The 17,149-nt window shown below is 47.7% G+C and overlaps 2 protein-coding genes across 2 annotated transcripts in view; both read right to left on the reverse strand.

The window, feature by feature from the left end:
* Positions 1 to 17,149, reverse strand: part of LOC309524790 (uncharacterized protein) — a 69,862-nt gene that overhangs the window by 24,424 nt on the left and 28,289 nt on the right. The window lies entirely within an intron of this gene.
* Positions 1,023 to 17,149, reverse strand: part of LOC309524640 (uncharacterized protein) — a 31,218-nt gene continuing 15,091 nt past the window's right edge. The window contains exons 2-4 of the mRNA XM_082209432.1: positions 11,154 to 11,882; positions 9,508 to 9,640; positions 1,023 to 3,409 (exon numbers count right to left, since the gene is read on the reverse strand). Of these exons, the coding sequence (XP_082065558.1) occupies positions 1,629 to 3,409; positions 9,508 to 9,640; positions 11,154 to 11,867 (2,628 nt within the window). The 5' untranslated portion in view covers positions 11,868 to 11,882 and the 3' untranslated portion in view covers positions 1,023 to 1,628. The remainder of the gene's footprint in view (positions 3,410 to 9,507; positions 9,641 to 11,153; positions 11,883 to 17,149) is intronic.

A 17,149-nucleotide genomic window follows, 5' to 3' on the forward strand; every position in this document is an offset into this window, starting at 1 on the left:
GACATTGCTGAAGTGAGCTTAAGGGCGACAGCGGCCACAGTGCTGAAAAGTCCAAATAAATGGGCAGTCGCAGATCATGAATCTGACTTTCCTCCAACTTCCAAACCAAAACGGGATGAAAAAAGCTTTCAGGTTTGAAAGTGGCATGTTAGTCTGGTTTGCTAAACCAAAACTAAGCCAAAATTTAGCTTAGTAAGTGTGAGGCAAAATACAGGGCAGTAAAACAAGGAACAGGGTGGTGAATCCAGGGCAGGGCAGGGAGGGGGGGTTGGTGGACAGTTGGTTTTCTTTTTCCACCTGGTACTGAAGTGACTTCAAAACAATCCATTCCAATCTCCTGCAGCCTCACAGGATGCCCCCCCCCCGGAATTTGACACATTCATGCACACACCCAGATACTCATGAATCTGTCAGTCTGTGCTTGGCTACCCAGAGTTTAAATGCAGGACTTTTCACACACACACACACACACACACACACACACACACACACACTCACACACTCACACATTTTCAAACACCCTTTCAAACAGGTGCTCGGAGAGGATCCCTAATTTGGCAGAGGGGGGGGGGAGAGAGATCTGAAATACTGGACAAAACTATCAATACAGGACATGGCATTTTTGTATTAGGCAAAGCAGGACTTTATAGGTGATAACCAGCACATTGTGTCCAGAAACATACATTTAGGCAGACGGAGCTGTATGAATATGGGAGTCCTATGCTGCCTATAGCCAGGCCTGGTCAGCAAAGTGTCTGCAGCTCTTTCAGCCAGTTGAACTTTCTGAGCTCTTTTTAAAGGCAGCCCCAGGTAGAGTGTGTTACAGTGACCCCTACCCAATGTGGCACCAGACTGCCTCTTTTTTTGGGGGGGGGAATTACCTGTGCTAACCGTGTGTTGTTGTGTTCATCTTCACTTCATTCCTCAGTCTCTTTCACTAATCTCCCCTAGCCCTAATTCTTTCACACATTCCTTTAAAACATTTCTGTGAACTAAGAAACACAAAAAAACACCCTCACTGGTCACCTTCCACAGGTCAAAAGCCAATGCAGAAAATATTTAATAAAAACAGCTCAAAACAGGTACACAAGAGCACAGAAAAAAAGGAGATGAGTTTTAAAAGCAATCCCAAATGAACATTTAACACAAGAGACCTTTTCATTCAGCTGCAAAATGCTATCAGTAAAAAGCTCTTCAATAGATTATGCAAAGTTCAAGTAATGAGCGCCTGGAATGCTGATCTACAAGACAAGGGCAGCCGATCATTTTGGCAGTGAAAGGCGGACCTGAAAACTCAACAGATTCAACACACACCTTGAGCATTGCAGATTCACACTCTCTCCCTGTTTATCTAGCAAAAAGTTGCAAAACGTTTGTACATTTAGTGTATGTGACCTTCATTACTTTAATGCATATATATGTGTATACAAATTTAAGTACAAACACTAAAACATCATTCCATGCATTTACAACTGATTTCCCCCTTTATGAGTTTCTTGATACAAATAGTGAACCCTGAGTGGAAAACTTCATACATTTACATCGTTTCCCCCGTGTGAATTTGCTAATGAATATTAAGGTCTCCACTCCCTCTGAAGCCCTTTCCACATTCAATACACCTGTACTTTTCATCGTGTGTGAGTTAGCTGATGTTTCTCCCCTGTGTGAGTTCGATGATGTATTCTAAGTGTTTTACTTTCACAGAAGCTCTTTCCACACTGCATACATTTAAATGGTTTCTCCCCTGTGTGAGTTCGTTGATGACATTTAAGTGTCTCACTTCGACTGAAGCTCTTTCCACATTCAATACATTTAAATGGTTTCTCCCCTGTGTGAGTTCGCTGATGACATTTAAGTGTCTCACTTCGACTGAAGCTCTTTCCACATTCAATACATTTAAATGGTTTCTCCCCTGTGTGAGTTCGCTGATGACATTTAAGTGTCTCACTTCGACTGAAGCTCTTTCCACATTCAATACATTTAAATGGCTCCTCCCCTGTGTGAGTTCGTTGATGTATTCTAAGTTCTCCACTTCGACTGAAGCTCTTTCCACATTCAATACATTTAAATGGCTTCTCCCCTGTATGACTTCGCTGATGACATTTAAGTGTCTCACTTCGACTGAAGCTCTTTCCACATTCAATACATTCAAATTGTTTCTCCCCCATGTGAATTCGTTGATGTATTCTAAGTGCTCCATTTTGACTGTAGCTCTTTCCACATTCAATACATTTAAATGGTTTCTCCCCTGTGTGAGTTCGCTGATGACATTTAAGTGTCTCACTTCGACTGAAGCTCTTTCCACATTCAATACATTTAAATGGTTTCTCCTCTGTGTGAGTTCGTTGATGTATTCTAAGTTCTCCACTTCGACTGAAGCTCTTTCCACATTCAATACATTTAAATGGCTTCTCCCCTGTATGACTTCGCTGATGACATTTAAGTGTCTCACTTCGACTGAAGCTCTTTCCACATTCAATACATTCAAATTGTTTCTCCCCCATGTGAATTCGTTGATGTATTCTAAGTGCTCCACTTTGACTGTAGCTCTTTCCACATTCAATACACTTAAATGGTTTCTCCCCTGTGTGAGTTTGTTGGTGTCTTCTAAGTTTTCCACTAACACTGAAGCTTTTTCCACACTCAAAACATTCAAATGGTTTCTCCCCTGTGTGAGTTCGTTGATGTATTATAAGGTCTCCACGTTGAATGAAGCTCTTTCCACATTCAATACATTTAAATGGTTTCTCTCCCGTGTGAGTTCGATGATGTATTCTAAGTGCTTCATTCTTACTGAAGCTCTTTCCACACTCCATACATTTAAATGGTTTCTCCCCTGTGTGAGTTCGTTGATGTATTCTAAGTTTCCCACTTTCACTGAAGCTCTTTCCACATTCAATACATTTAAATGGTTTCTCCCCTGTGTGAGTTCGTTGATGTATTCTAAGTTCTCCACTTCGACTGAAGCTCTTTCCACATTCAATACATTTAAATGGCTTCTCCCCTGTATGACGTCGCTGATGACTTTTAAGTGTCCAACTTAGACTGAAGCTCTTTCCACATTCAATACATTTAAATGGTTTCTCCCCTGTGTGAGTTTGTTGGTGTATTCTAAGTTTCCCAGTTGTACTGAAGCTCTTCCCACATTCAATACATTTAAATGGTTTCTCCCCCATGTGAGTTCGCCAATGTACTGTAAGTTTATCCTTCCGGTTGAAGTTCTTTCCACACTCCATACATTCAAATAGTTTCTCTCCTTTGTGAGCTTGTTGATGTATCCTCAGACTTTCACTGTGATAAAAGCACATCCCACACTCCATACATTTAAGCTGTTTCTTTGTTCTTCCCAATGAATTCACAGGTGGCTCCACAGAATTCTGACTTTCATCTTCCTCAACTGTTTGGGAGTCTGGGAGGAAAGAGAATCCTGTTAAGACTTTCAAGAAAGAACTCAAGGCCTTTGCAGATGACTTGGTTTTGACATTACAGGAGCCAGAATCTAGTACGAAAAGGGTTCTACAACTGATTCAATAATTTGGTCAGGTGGCAGGATTTAAACTAAACAAGCAAAAAACTAAGGTTTTAGAGAAAAAATTGACAATAATGGAAAAAGAAAGGTTTCAGAAGGAGACAGATTTAAATGTGGTTAAGAAAGTGAAATACCTAGGGATTAATATGACGGCTAAAAATTTGAATTTATTTAAAGATAATTATGAAAAATATTGGTCAGAAGTTAAAAAAGATCTAGAAATTGAAGCTTTCCTTGTTGGGTCGAATTGCTGTTATAAAGATGAATGTATTGCCAAAAATGTTGTTTTTGTTTCAAACTTTGCAGATTGTGGACAGGATGGATTGTTTTAAGGGGTGGCAGAGAGATATTTCTAAATTTGTCTGGCAGGGCAAAAAGCCCAGAATAAAATTTAAAATATTGACTGATGCTAAAGAAAGAGGGGGGTTTGCCCTGGCAGACATGAAGTTGTATTATGAATCAGCAGTATTCTGCTGGTTGAAAGACTGGCTACTTCTTGAGAACACTGACATTTTGGATTTGGAAGGGTTTAACAATGCGTTTGGGTGGCATGCATATCTGTGATACGACAAGGTTAAAGCTCATAAAGCATTCAAGAACCATATTGTCAGGAAAGCAGTGTTTAATGTCTGGACAAGATATAAAGATTTATTAGAAAACAAGAGCCCAAGGTGGCTATCACCTATGGAAGCTAAGGCTCTGAAAAGACTCAATATGGAGGCCAAGTGGCCGAAATATTGGGAGATATTAGAACAAGATGGAGACACATTGAGATTGCAGGGTTTTGAGAAATTACCGTATTTTTCGCTCTATAACACACACCTGACCATAACACGCACGCAGTTTTTAGAGGAGGAAAACAAGAAAAAAATATTCTAAACAAAACAGTGGATGTATGATTTTTGTGGTTCATGCTGTGGCCACAGACATGTGATCTGACGGTGAGTTTGGGGTAGCCCAATGCAAAAATCCTGAGGATCCATGTGGGTCCATGCTTTGTAACCACGTTTTTGCGCCATTGCGGCCCCATGAAACAGTGGGTGCGTGTGTGTTTTTTGTGCAGGCTGTAGCCATGGACATGCTATGTGATCTGATGGTGAATTTGGGGTGACCCAGTGCAAAAATCCTGAGGATCCATGTGGATCCATGCTTTGTAACCACATTTTAAGTGGGGAGGGAAGGAAAAGCACTCAAGGGACAAGGAGCAGTGTGGGGTGTGTGGAGAAGGATGCTTCTAATAATGCAGGAGAGGCTCCTCTCCGGCTTTGCTCCTTTAGAACAAGCAGGCTCTGCGTCTCTCCCTCCTCCCCAGCAAGGAAACCACGATAGTAACCACTCTGAGACAAATCAAGAAAAATTGCGACCAACACTCTCCCCCAACAAGCGCAGTGAGGTCAAAACACACACACACAGAGAGAGAGAAAACTGGCCCTAAAGTCGCAGGGCGCTGGAAGTCGCAGGGGCGCTGGGGGAGTGAATGGGAAGCAGGAGAAGGAGAACGATCCCTCACACACACACAGACGCACAGAGTGTCAATTCTAAAGTCGCAGGGAGAGTGAAGGGAAGCAAGAGGAGAAGGAGCCCTCACACACACAGAGAGACACACAGAGTGTGGATTCTAAAGTCGCTGGGAGAGTGAACGGGAAGCAAGAGGAAAAGGAGCCCTCACACACACAGAGACACACAGAGTGTCAATTCTAAAGTCGCAGGGGCGCTGGGAGAGTGAAGGGGAAGCAGCAGGAGGAGAACGATAGCTCAAGCACACACACACACAGCCCCTACAGTGGCTAATCCAAAATCGGACAGCAAAAAACTGCAGGCAGGGACAGAGAGCAGGGGTTGTTTTAAAGCAGCCAACTCCTGCTCTGCTTCTCTCCCTCCTCCCCGGCTCCGCTAGCTGACAGGAGCCGCTTACACCCACTTTGCTGTTTCAAAGCGAGCCACGGACTGCTCACAACTGCAGCAGATTCCCCCGCCATCTGTAGGCATTCGCTCCATAACACGCACAGACATTTCCCCTTACTTTCTAGGAGGAAAAATCTGCGTGTTATGGAGCGAAATTTACGGTAAAAGATAAAGTGCAAGATTAGTTACATTATTATCAAATTAGAGAGGTTTTTAACATGGATAAAAAAATAGGCTTCCAGGTGGAAAAATCAAAATTAGAAACAGAATTGTTAGAACCTAAAACTAAGGTACTTTCAAGAATGTATAACTTGCTGTTAAAATGGAACACTCAGGATGAAACGGTCAAATCAGCTATGATTAAGTGGGCGCAAGATATTGGGTATAATATTATGTTTGCTGACTGGGAACAGTTATGGACCACTAGTGTGAAATTTACGGCATGTAATGCCTTAAAAGAAAATATTATGAAAATGATATATAGGTGGTACATGACCCCAGTCAAGCTTGCAAAAGTATATCATTTGCCTGATAATAAATGTTGGAAATGTAAAGAAACTGAGGGAACATTCTTTCATCTTTGGTGGACGTGCCCAAAGGTTAAGGCTTTCTGGGAAATGATCTATAATGAACTGAAAAAAGTATTTAAATATACCTTCCCTAAGAAACCAGAGGCCTTCCTCTTGGGCATTGTCAGCCAATTGGTGTTAAAGTAGGACAGAACTTTCTTTATGTATGCAACAACAGCAGCAAGAATACTCATCGCAAAGTACTGGAAGACACAAGATTTGCCCACCCTGGAAGAATGGCAGACGCAAGTGATAGACTATATGGAATTGGCAGAAATGACTGGCAGAATCCAAGACCTGGGAGAAGAGTTTGTGGAAGAGGACTGGAAGAAGATCAAAGACTATTTGCAAAAACATTGTAAAATGTTTGAATGTTAAAATGATGCAGGATATAAAGACAATATGGCATCAGTGACATAGTTAAAAGGAATATGTAAAAAATGTTTTAAAAGAATAAGGGTTAAAAAAACCAGAACAACATTATGTCAAATTTAAACAAAATGATATAAAGGGATTAAGTTATAAAGAACAGGTAAAAATGGATCTAAAAGGAAAGGAAAATTGGAGACATAACAGGCTGAAATGTATAATATAGAACAAGATTTGAAAGAGAGTAAGGAACTGCAGAACACGATTGTGTAAAGGGGAACACAGAAAAGGGAGATGTGAGGAAGTCAGGAAGGAAGGTTATAAAAACAATAAGTAAAAAACTGGATTTTTCTGTTTTTTCTGTTTTTCTTCTTCTATCTTTTTTATGTTTTTTAGTGTATTCTTTTGTTTTTGTTTGATTGCGATAATGTTTATGGTTTCTCTTCTTTTCTGTTTTTTTGTGAAGTTTGTTTTATTATACAAAATTTCAATAAATATCTTTTTTAAAAAAAGACTTTCAAGAAAGACAAAGGAACTGAACACCTGTCAATCCCAATCTGCACCTTCTCTCATTTAAATAATAATAATAATAATAGTAATAATAATAATAATAATAATAATAATAATAATAATAATAATAATAATAATAAATTATTTGTACCCCGCCCATCAGGCTGGGTTTCCCCAACCACTCTGGGCGGCTTCCACAGAGACCAATAATACACTAAAATGTCACACATTAAAAACTTCCCTTAAGATGTCTTCTGAATGTCAGGTAGTTGTTTATCTCTTTGACATCTGATGGGAGGGCGTTCCACAGGGCGGACGCCACTACCGAGAAGGCCCTCTGCCTGGTTCCCTGTTGCAATGAGGGAACCGCCAGAAGGCTCTCAGCGCTGGACCTCAGTATCCGGGCAGAACGATGGGGGTGGAGATGCTCCTTCAGGTATACTGGGCCGAGGCCATTTAGGGCTTTAAAGGTCAACACCAACACTTTGAATTGTGCTCGGAAACGTACTGGGAGCCAATGTAGGTCTTTCAAGACTGGTGTTATGTGGTCTCGGCGGCCACCCCCAGTCACCAGTCCAGCTGCTGCATTCTGGATTAATTGTAGTTTCCGGGTCACCTTCAAAGGTAGCCCCACGTAGAGCGCATTGCAGTAGTCCAAGCGGGAGATAACTAGAGCAGTGTTTCCCAACCTTTTTTGGGCAAAGGCACACTTGTTTCATGAAAAAAATCTCAAGGCACACCACCATGCCAGATGGGGAAAGGTCACTTTTTACTTATGTAAAAAAAAATAAAAAAATAGTAACAGCATAGAAGGTAATGGTTAGGCTAGCATCCCTCTTCCAAATATGCTAGGTTTTTATTTGCAGGGACTGTTCTACATGGGAAGGGGAAAGGAAAGTTAATAGAAGGAAAGGCGGGTGGGAGAGAAAGAGAAAGAAAGAGGGAAGGAAGGGGGGAAGAGAAGTGGAAAGGAGGGAGACCGAGGCGGGGGAGAAGCGTCTGGAGAGTTGCTCCGAAGTTTGGGGGGCCGCGGGGGTGGGCGCGCGTCCCAGGAGGCGGAGGCCAGCCTGGGCTGGGAGCCGCGCCGTGGCCCGGGGGCGGAAGGCGGACCGCGGCTCCTAGGATGTGGAAAGGGGACGGTGGCGCAGGGGGAGGAGACCCGCACGGCTAGGGCAGCGCTCAGGGGGAGGGGAGCGGGCCGGAGGCGGGCGAGGGGGGCCGCGATCCCGCGCGCCACGAACATGGCCTCCTTCCCCGCGGGCCCCGCCGAGCCCCCCGGCCGGGGAGGGCGGCGCGCCCCCGCCGCCAGAGGAGAGCAGAGGCAGCAGGAGGAGGACGAAGGCGCTGCCGAGGAGGCGCGCCAACTTCTGCCAACTTCGGCGCCCGCCCCGTCGCCGCAGGCTCCTCCCGGCCGAGAGCCAGAGGACGGCGGCGGAGCAGGAGGAGGAGGATCGGGTTTGGCGACGGCTGCTGCGTCCTCGCCAAGCGCGGGGCTGGCCTCCGCCGCGCCCGATCCTCCGCGCTCGCCGCGCTTCTCGGCGGAGCAGGTCTCGTGCGTGTGCGAGGCGCTGCTGCAGGCGGGCGACCCCGGCCGGCTGGGCCGTTTCCTGGGCTCGCTGCCGCCCGACGCCGAGGCGCCGTGCCTGGAGGCGCAGGCAGGCGAGAGCCTGGCCAAGGCGCGCGCGCTGCTGGCCTTCCAGTGCGGCGACTTCGCCGAGCTCTACCGCCTGGTGTAGAGCCGGCGATGGGATGTGGGAGGGAGCTCGCTCGCGGCCCCGCATGTGCCTATGTGGGGCACGTTACAGCCCCGTGACGTCAGCGCCACGCAGGCAGCCAGGCAGGCAGACAGCGAGAGCCCCGCGCTGGGTGGCCTCTCCTCGCTGCCGCCGCCCCGCCTCTCGCCGCCCGACTCGCCCGCCTCCCTCCCACGGCACACCAGGCAACGTCACTAGTGTGCCGCGGAACACTGGTTGGGAAACACTGAACTAGACCATGTACCACTCTGGCAAGACAGTCCGCGTACAAGCTGGAGCTGGTAGCTGCCCTGGATACAGAATTGACCTGCACCTCCATGGACAGCTGTGAGTCCAAAATGACTCCCAGGCTGCGCACCTGGTCCTTCAGGGGCACAATTACCCCATTCAGGACCAGGGAGTCTTCCACACCAGCCTGCCCCATCCCCCAAAAACAGTACTTCTGTCTTGTCAGGATTCAACCTCAATCCATTAGCCGCCATCCATCCTCCAACCGCCTCCAAGCACTCACACAAGACCTTCACCGCCTCCACTGGTTCTGATTTGAAAGAGAGGTAGAGCTGGGTATCATCAACATATTGATGGACACCCAGTCCAAACCCCCTGATGATCTCTCCCAGCGGCTTCATATAGATGTTAAAAAGCATGGAGGAGGGGACGGAACCCTGAGGCACCCCACAAGTGAGGGCCCAGGGGTCTGAACACTCATCCCTCACCACCACTTTATGAACACGGCCCAGGAGGAAGGAGCGGAACCACTGTATAACAGTGCCCCCAGCTCCCAGCTCCTCTAGACGGTCCAGAAGGATGTTATGGTCGATTGTATCAAAGGCTGCTGAGAGATCCAGCAGAATTAAGAAACAGCTCTCACTTTTGTCCCTAAACTGCCGGTCAACCGTCCATCTTCCTCCTTCCATCCTGGCCAGGGTTGCAGGTTCAGTCTCAGCTAGGTTTGCAGGTTCAGTTTCCTGAGGAGCGCAGAAGCCAGAGCCAGTTGCAGCTTCCTGGGAGGGAGGGAAGAAGAAACCAAGGGAGTCTGAGAGCCCCTACAGGGATTCTCCTGCCCAAGACATTCTGCTGCCCCTGGAGAAGCCCCAATTGGGCACCCCCTTTCCCAAGAGCCCCCACCCATTTTCAAACACCTTTGGCAATTCCTTTCACCTGCCTGTCCCACCTCCCTTCCTAAGGCTGGCATGGTATGCACATTAGAAGCTTGAGATTAGGTCCCATAAACCAACCAAAGTTTGAAGTTAGCTTAATATCCTGGCTTGTTCTAAAATTGGCAGCTGTAGTTTCCTGGTTTGGGCAAAATGGAAAGTTTGTTAGCTATGGCTCATAAGAGACTGCCTGGTTTCATCACAGTTCACCCTCAGGGCCGGCCCAACCATGAGGTAAGCTGGGAGAATTAGGTCAGGAGGCAGATGCAGGGAGATACGGGACTAGCACATTCCCAGCTCCCCTGTTTGTTAGCCTCGCTGCCAGTGCAGGACCACAGCTGGTAAATTTGTGAAGCTACCCATGCAGAGTCCTTTTCTTTTCCCCTTTCTCACTAAAGGTTGGGTGGGCGTCCTTCCTGGAGTGATGCATTCTGGTTGTGGGGGCCAGGAGACTGCGTTGGCAGCTAGAACCTGGCCATTATCATAATAAATCTGGCAAGATAGGCCAGTGTTATTCTATTTACACTACACATGGCAGTGCTGAGGCTGCAAGACGTGCCAAGATTTTTACCACAGCAGAGTGCTGGAGGTGAAATAGTTAAACAGGTTGCCAAGTCAGGACCCAGGGGGGTGGAGTCAGTGGGACTATAAAAAGAGCTCAGGGAGGGGCAAAGGGGGAGTTCTTTGAGGAGTTTGTTGGGAGTTGGGTGGTTGGTTGGAGTGGGAGTGAGTTGGAATGGAGTCTGTGGGGAGGTTGAGTTAGTGTAGCGGAATAAGCTGAGTCAGGAACAGTTAGGAGCTAGGAAGACAAGTAAATATCTGAGAGGTGGTTTCGTGAGTGAGAACAGGTAGCGAAAGTTATGGGTCTGGATAGGCACCCCATGAATGTAATTGACCGATACCGTTTATGAAACCATACGCTTGTTAAACTGCAATAAATAAACAGAAGTTTATGTTTCAATTTAACCCTGACTGGACTCCGTATTGTCCCAGGTAGGGCACAGGTGCTGACAGCGAGAAATAAATTGGTGGCACAGGGATCAATAGACAGTGAAAGGTCCGGGGACCCTGTGTGATCGCCACAGGAGCAAACAGCATTTTGGAAATGGAGGCAATTTAGACGCGGAAAACAGGGGTTGGTGGAGGGACAACTCTTCTGACGTAGCTCCTGCTCTGATATAATTGCCAACCTCCCATGTATAGTAAAGTTTGCTCTAACAAGCCATTTTAAAGTGGATGAGAGAGAAAATGAAGGTAGGAGGAATATTCACCACCATAACTAAACAGAACCTCCATGTCTAGAGGCACTGGACCTGTGACCATGAGATGCTGGAGACCCAGGTGAGAGGAGGGCACTTACCTTTCCCGGAGGCCCCTCGGTGTCTTGCAGCTGCAGCAGGAAGTCCTCAGCGAGGGCCGCCGCCTGGGCGCAGGTCTCTGGCCTGCATCCCTTGACCCAGCTCTGCATTTCCGCAGGCAGGATGGTCAGGAACTGCTCCAGGACCAGCAGGTCCACCATCTCTTCCTTGGTGTGCCTCTCTGGCTTCAGCCACCGGGAGCAAAGTTCCTGGAGCTGAAGCCAGGCCTCTCGGGGCCCCTCGGCCTCCTGGTAGCAGAACCGCCAGAAGCTCTGCCGCTCCATCTCCGACCTCCTGTTGGCGTCTTCTTCTTCCTCGTCCAGGATCTCCTCCTTCACTTTCACAGAGGAAATCTGCTCCCCTCCTTCCTCGTGTGCCTCCCCACTCAGGTCTGGCAGGGTCTGGTCTGTCCCCCCTGCTCTCCCACTGGGCCACCGACTGGCATCCGCAGCTCCCCTGAAGGAGGCCGGGAGGACAGCATCTCCGGAGAGGGGAGGACTGGGAGCCTGTGGGGTTTCCCACCGTGAACGAGGGGGCTGCATCGTCTTCAGGAAATCCTGCCACTGGGCATCCCAGTGCTGCTGTGGCCTCCGCTCCTGCTTAATTTGACGTAAATCTTCCTGAGACAGAAGATCCCTGATGGTCCCAAGTTGGTCCGCAGCAGATTCCTTTCCTTTGGACTCCAGTCTTTTCCTCTTTGGTCCCTGTTCTTCCATTTTCACATCACTCTGCTGCACAAGGCAAAACACCAGGGAAGGTTAAAACACAAAAACCAACTTCAAAAACCCATTGACTGTTTTTATTATTGTTATTGTTATTATTATTATTGGAAACATGCTTTTGGACAATTCATCCTTTTAAATAAAATATATCATGATGATCATCCCCTCTATTGCCAGTCCTCACATCACTAAAACCAACTTTAAAAACCCATTGACTGTCCTTCCCTCTCGCCTGCTTCTGCCTCCCTACAGGGGCTGCAAGGGTGATGAGTGGGTTCTGGGGGCGGCAGCACAGGCACAAGCTCACGCTCTCCCAGCGGCGGAGAGGGAAGGCGAGGCAGGGGGGAAAGTGTAGCAGGGATGTGCCCCTCTCACTCTACAGCCCCTGACACCCTTTGCAGGCCACTACTCCTGCCCCCTTCCTCTGCCAGTGCCATTGATAAACCTACCGCCCTCCTTCGTGAATTAGTCTGATCACCTTTGAAAGCTCTCTTAGCCACCACCATCACCGCATCTTGTGGCAGTGATTGTTACGATAACGAAGCAATGCAGCTGCAAAGTCCTAGCTTGAAGTGTAAACATGATTGGAATGTTGGGACTGCTGTGGGAACAGAGGAGCAGTCATTTCACAGTGCGCAGCACCGGAATTACCTCAGAGTGTAATATGAGCTGTACAGGAAGTTTTAGTCACAACACTGCTGGAATTTGGAGAGAGCAGTCATGATTTCTGTAACGCTGCAAAGACAGAAATAAAAGCATGTAAATACGTTTCTGTCTATCTCTTTCCCTTGCCTGGGGGGAGGCAGGAAAGAGGGGTGTGTTCTTCTCACGTTTGAGAAGAATCACCGATCGAGACCTTGCCTGCGTCTGCTGGGGAATGCAGCCAGGGAGGTCAACAGGAATTCAAGCCGGGTGCCTGGACTGCTGCCAGCTTCTCGTGAGAAGAGCTTGAACTTCCAACAGTGATGTCTATCTGATTCATTTAGCAAGGAAATGGCTTCTTTTGCCTTCCCCAAATCAAGGTACACTGTGCCAACACATGGAGGCTCCGTTGTTCTGTCACGGCTAATGAAATAGCTGATAGATTTACTCCCTGGAGAACGCATCTTATCTTTCCCCAAGCTGTCAAAGCTGGTGACCTCTTGTGTCTGCGTGTAAATAAGTGAGAGAGTCTTAAGGTTTTATCTTCCTCCTTCCCCAGTAATACAGCTGAGTTTTCAGGTGTAAGCTGAGAGTTGAAGTGGGTGACAGTTTTGAGAAATGCAGAGGAAAGGAGGATTCTTCAGAAGTGTGGCATATGGAAATGACTTAATGATAATAAATACGTTGAAGACAGTATTGTAAAAGACTGAGGGAGGCGAAATTGAAATTAGCTATTCATGTTCAGATTATTACTCATTTCATTTATATACTGCTTCATATTTTTAAGGGAAAAAATCTCAAAGCAATTAAAGGGAAATCTCATTGCAGTTTGTGTCCATAGGATGCTGAGAACATTAACTCTGTAGATCCAGGAGTTCTCTCCTCCTGATAGTCTCAGATTTGATTGTTCTATCCTATAGAGCAAGAGGAACGAAACATTTATGGGCTTAAAGCTGCATTGATTCTTGAGGCCACATTCCAGTGAGTGAGCTTTGTGGCCAATGTATGCACATGTATGTACACACAGAAAAGAGATGCAAACCATAAAGTCACATGCACACACGCCAGAGGTGCTGCACACACTCACCAGACATGCCATCTAGCATACATACAAGTCTTGCAAACACAATCAGAATGTTTAGACCTTCCAACCCCAGTGCTGGGGGGAGGAGAAATAAGAGCACCAGAAGACCCTTCCGAATTAGCAAGGAGATCTGTGGGGAAAAGACCCTTCAGATTGTTCTTTAGAAATCCTCTTTAAAGAGCAGCTAGAGGGATCATTTATTTCCATGTCAGAACTTCTATCCCATCCTTCCAATTCATGAAGGAGGGCGATAGGTTTTTCAATGGCACTGGCAGAGGGGGGGGGGGCAGGAGTAGTGATCTGCAAAGGGTGTCAGGGGGCTGCAGAGTGAGAGGGGCCCTCCTGCTGCACTGCTCTTCCTTCCTCCCCCCCGCCTCCCCTTTGACGGAAACCAGCCGTCACAAATGGTGCACAGCATAGAAAAAAGACACAGAGAGACAGCAGTATTTTCAGGGTGGAGGGCAGCTCATTCGACTTCTCTCCTCTCCGGTAATTTTTATTATCCTTTGTCTCTCAGCCTGCATGGCCGTCTGCCAATGTCTCACGTTACATCCTGGTAATTGCCTTACAACTCCCATCACCATATAAGGTAATACACTCTATACACTGCAAGGCACAGAAATGCCGGTCACCGAGGTCAGGAGCCACCATGCAGCATTTACAAGCCTCTGCCATGGGTTTATGACTCCCATACCCCTTCCCTCTCCGCTGTGGGGAGGACCGTCGAAATGGGCTGGGCTCCCTGATGAGGGACAGGGAGAGGGGCGGCAAAAGCCCCAGGTACGCCGCTGATCCGTGAGCGACTATATGCATCGTCCATCGCGGAGCAGCAGCTGCCTTGGACCCCTCATTCTGCCCCCAGGGGCCGGTTCACTGTTCCTCAGACTCTGTCGGGGCCAGACTATCATTTGGAAAAAATATGAATGAATTCCTGTGCGCACAGCAGGGAAAACAATACAATATTTAAAATCAAGAACGATTTTAATCTAAATAATAATAATAATAATAATAATAATAATAATAATAATAATAATTTATTATTTATACCCCGCCCATCTGGCTGGGCCTCCCCAGCCACTCTGGGCGGCTTCCATAAAAACCAAAAATACAATAAAATATCACACGTTAAAAACTTCCCTGAACAGGGCTGCCTTAAGATGTCTCCTGAATGTCAGGTAGTTGTTTATCGCTTTGACATCTGCTGGAAGGGCGTTCCACAGGGCGGGCGCCACTACCGAGAAGGCCCTCTGCCTGGTTCCCTGTAGCTTTGCTTCTCGCAATGAGGGAACCGCCAGAAGGCCCTCGGCGCTGGACCTCAGCGTCCGGGCAGAATGATGGGGGTGGAGACGCTCCTTCAGGTATACTGGACCGAGGCCGTTTAGGGCTTTAAAGGTCAGCACCAACACTTTGAATTGTGCTCGGAAACGTACTGGGAGCCAATGCAGGTCTTTCAAGACCAGTGTTATATGGTCTTGGCGGCCGCTCCCAGTCACCAGTCTAGCTGCCGCATTCTGGATTAGTTGTAGTTTCCGAGTCACCTTCAAAGGTAGCCCCACGTAGAGTGCATTGCAGTAGTCCAAGCGGGAGATAACCAGAGCATGCACCACTCTGGCGAGACAGTCCGCAGGCAGATAGGGTCTCAGCCTACGTACCAAATGGAGCTGGTAAACAGCCGCCCTGGACACAGATTTGACCTGTGCCTCCATGGACAGCTGTGAGTCCAAAATGACTCCCAGGCTGCGCACCTGGTCCTTCAGGGGCACAGTTACCCCATTCAGGACCAGGGAATCCTCCACACCTGCCCGCCTCCTGTCCCCCAAAAACAGTACTTCTGTCTTGTCAGGATTCAACCTCAATCTGTTAGCCACCATCCATCCTCCAACCGCCTCCAGACACTCACACAGGACCTTCACTGCCTTCACTGGTTCTGATTTAAAAGAGAGGTAGAGCTGGGTATCATCCGCATACTGATGAACACCCAGCCTAAACCTCCTGATGATCTCTCCCAGCGGCCGCATGTAGATGTTGAAAAGCATGGGGGAGAGGACAGAACCCTGAGGCACCCCACAAGTGAGAGCCCAGGGGTCTGAACACTCATCCCCCACCACCACTTTCTGAACACGGCCCAGGAGGAAGGAGCGGAACCACTGTATAACAGTGCCCCCAGCTCCCAACCCCTCAAGACGGTCCAGAAGGATGCTATGGTCGATGGTATCGAACGCCGCTGAGAGATCCAGCAGAACTAGGAAACAGCTCTCACCTTTGTCCCTAGCCCGCCGGAGATCATCAACCAGTGCGACCAAGGCAGTTTCAGTCCCATGATGAGGCCTGAATCCCGACTGGAAGGGATCCAAATGGTCCGCTTCTTCCAGGCGTGCCTGGAGTTGTTCGGCAACCGCTCGCTCAATCACCTTGCCCAGGAATGGAAGATTTGAGACTGGGCGATAGTTGGCCATCGTGGCCGCATCTAAAGATGGTTTTTTAAGAAGCGGTTTAATAACCGCCTCTTTCAGCGGGTCTGGGAAGGCTCCCTCACGGAGGGAAGCATTCACCACCCCACGAAGCCCATCGCCCAGTCCTTCCCGGCTAGCTTTTATAAGCCAGGATGGGCAAGGATCCAGGAGACAGGTGGTTGGTTTCACTCGTCCAAGCAGCCTGTCCACATCCTCGGAGGTAACAGATTGGAATTGATCCCACTCAACTTGACTAGACAGAACTCTAGCACTCTCCCGCCCCGGCCCTGCTCCCACGGTGGAGTCTACTTCTTCCCGAATCTGAGCGATTTTATCTGCAAAAAACTTTGCAAAGTCATTGCAGGAGAACATGTGGCCCGTACTGGGCCCTGATGTTGCAGGTGGTTCCGCTAAATTGTGAACCACCTGAAAAAGTCTCCTGCTGCTGTTTTCTGCAGATGCAATAGAGGCGGTGAAGAAATTCTTCTTCGCCGTCGCTATCGCCACTTGGTAGGCTCGACGTTGAGCTCTAACCTGTGTCCGGTCAGATTCGGAATGAGTTATCCGCCACCGGCGCTCTAGCCGTCTCAACGATTGTTTCATTGCCCTCAGATCCGTGGAAAACCACGGGGCTGTCCGGGCTCCATGAAAAACTTATAAGTATTTCAATGGGAAGTATGGGCCTGCTTTTGGTTAATGAGATGGTCATTATCACTAATGCTTGTCCCCACGACCCAGCCTATGCATGTGCTTCCCTATCCGATCCACTGGCTTCGCAAGTTTAAGCTTCCTTCTGTGAGAGCTCTGCAGCTTCTGTTTCCGGAGATGAGTTATTGGGAAAAATCACAGACTCCTCTGATGCTTTTGTCAGTGGAACCTCTTGTCTAAGAGAAACTTCCCTTTATAGCATTTTAATTACAATGCTTTCAAGCACAGCATTATATGTATATTAAACTTATAACACTTGCTCCCTTCCAAGTAACAATGACACTTTCAAACAGGTTGTCACTTTCTTTTTCTATGTTTGCTTCATATGTGTAATGGTTGTATGGGGGTTGCTCGTGCGTAAGTTGCCACCACTCTTGGCGAGGTTGCCT

This window comes from Podarcis vaucheri (assembly GCF_965113315.1).
Source record: "Podarcis vaucheri genome assembly, chromosome: 2".
Taxonomy (NCBI): domain Eukaryota; kingdom Metazoa; phylum Chordata; class Lepidosauria; order Squamata; family Lacertidae; genus Podarcis; species Podarcis vaucheri.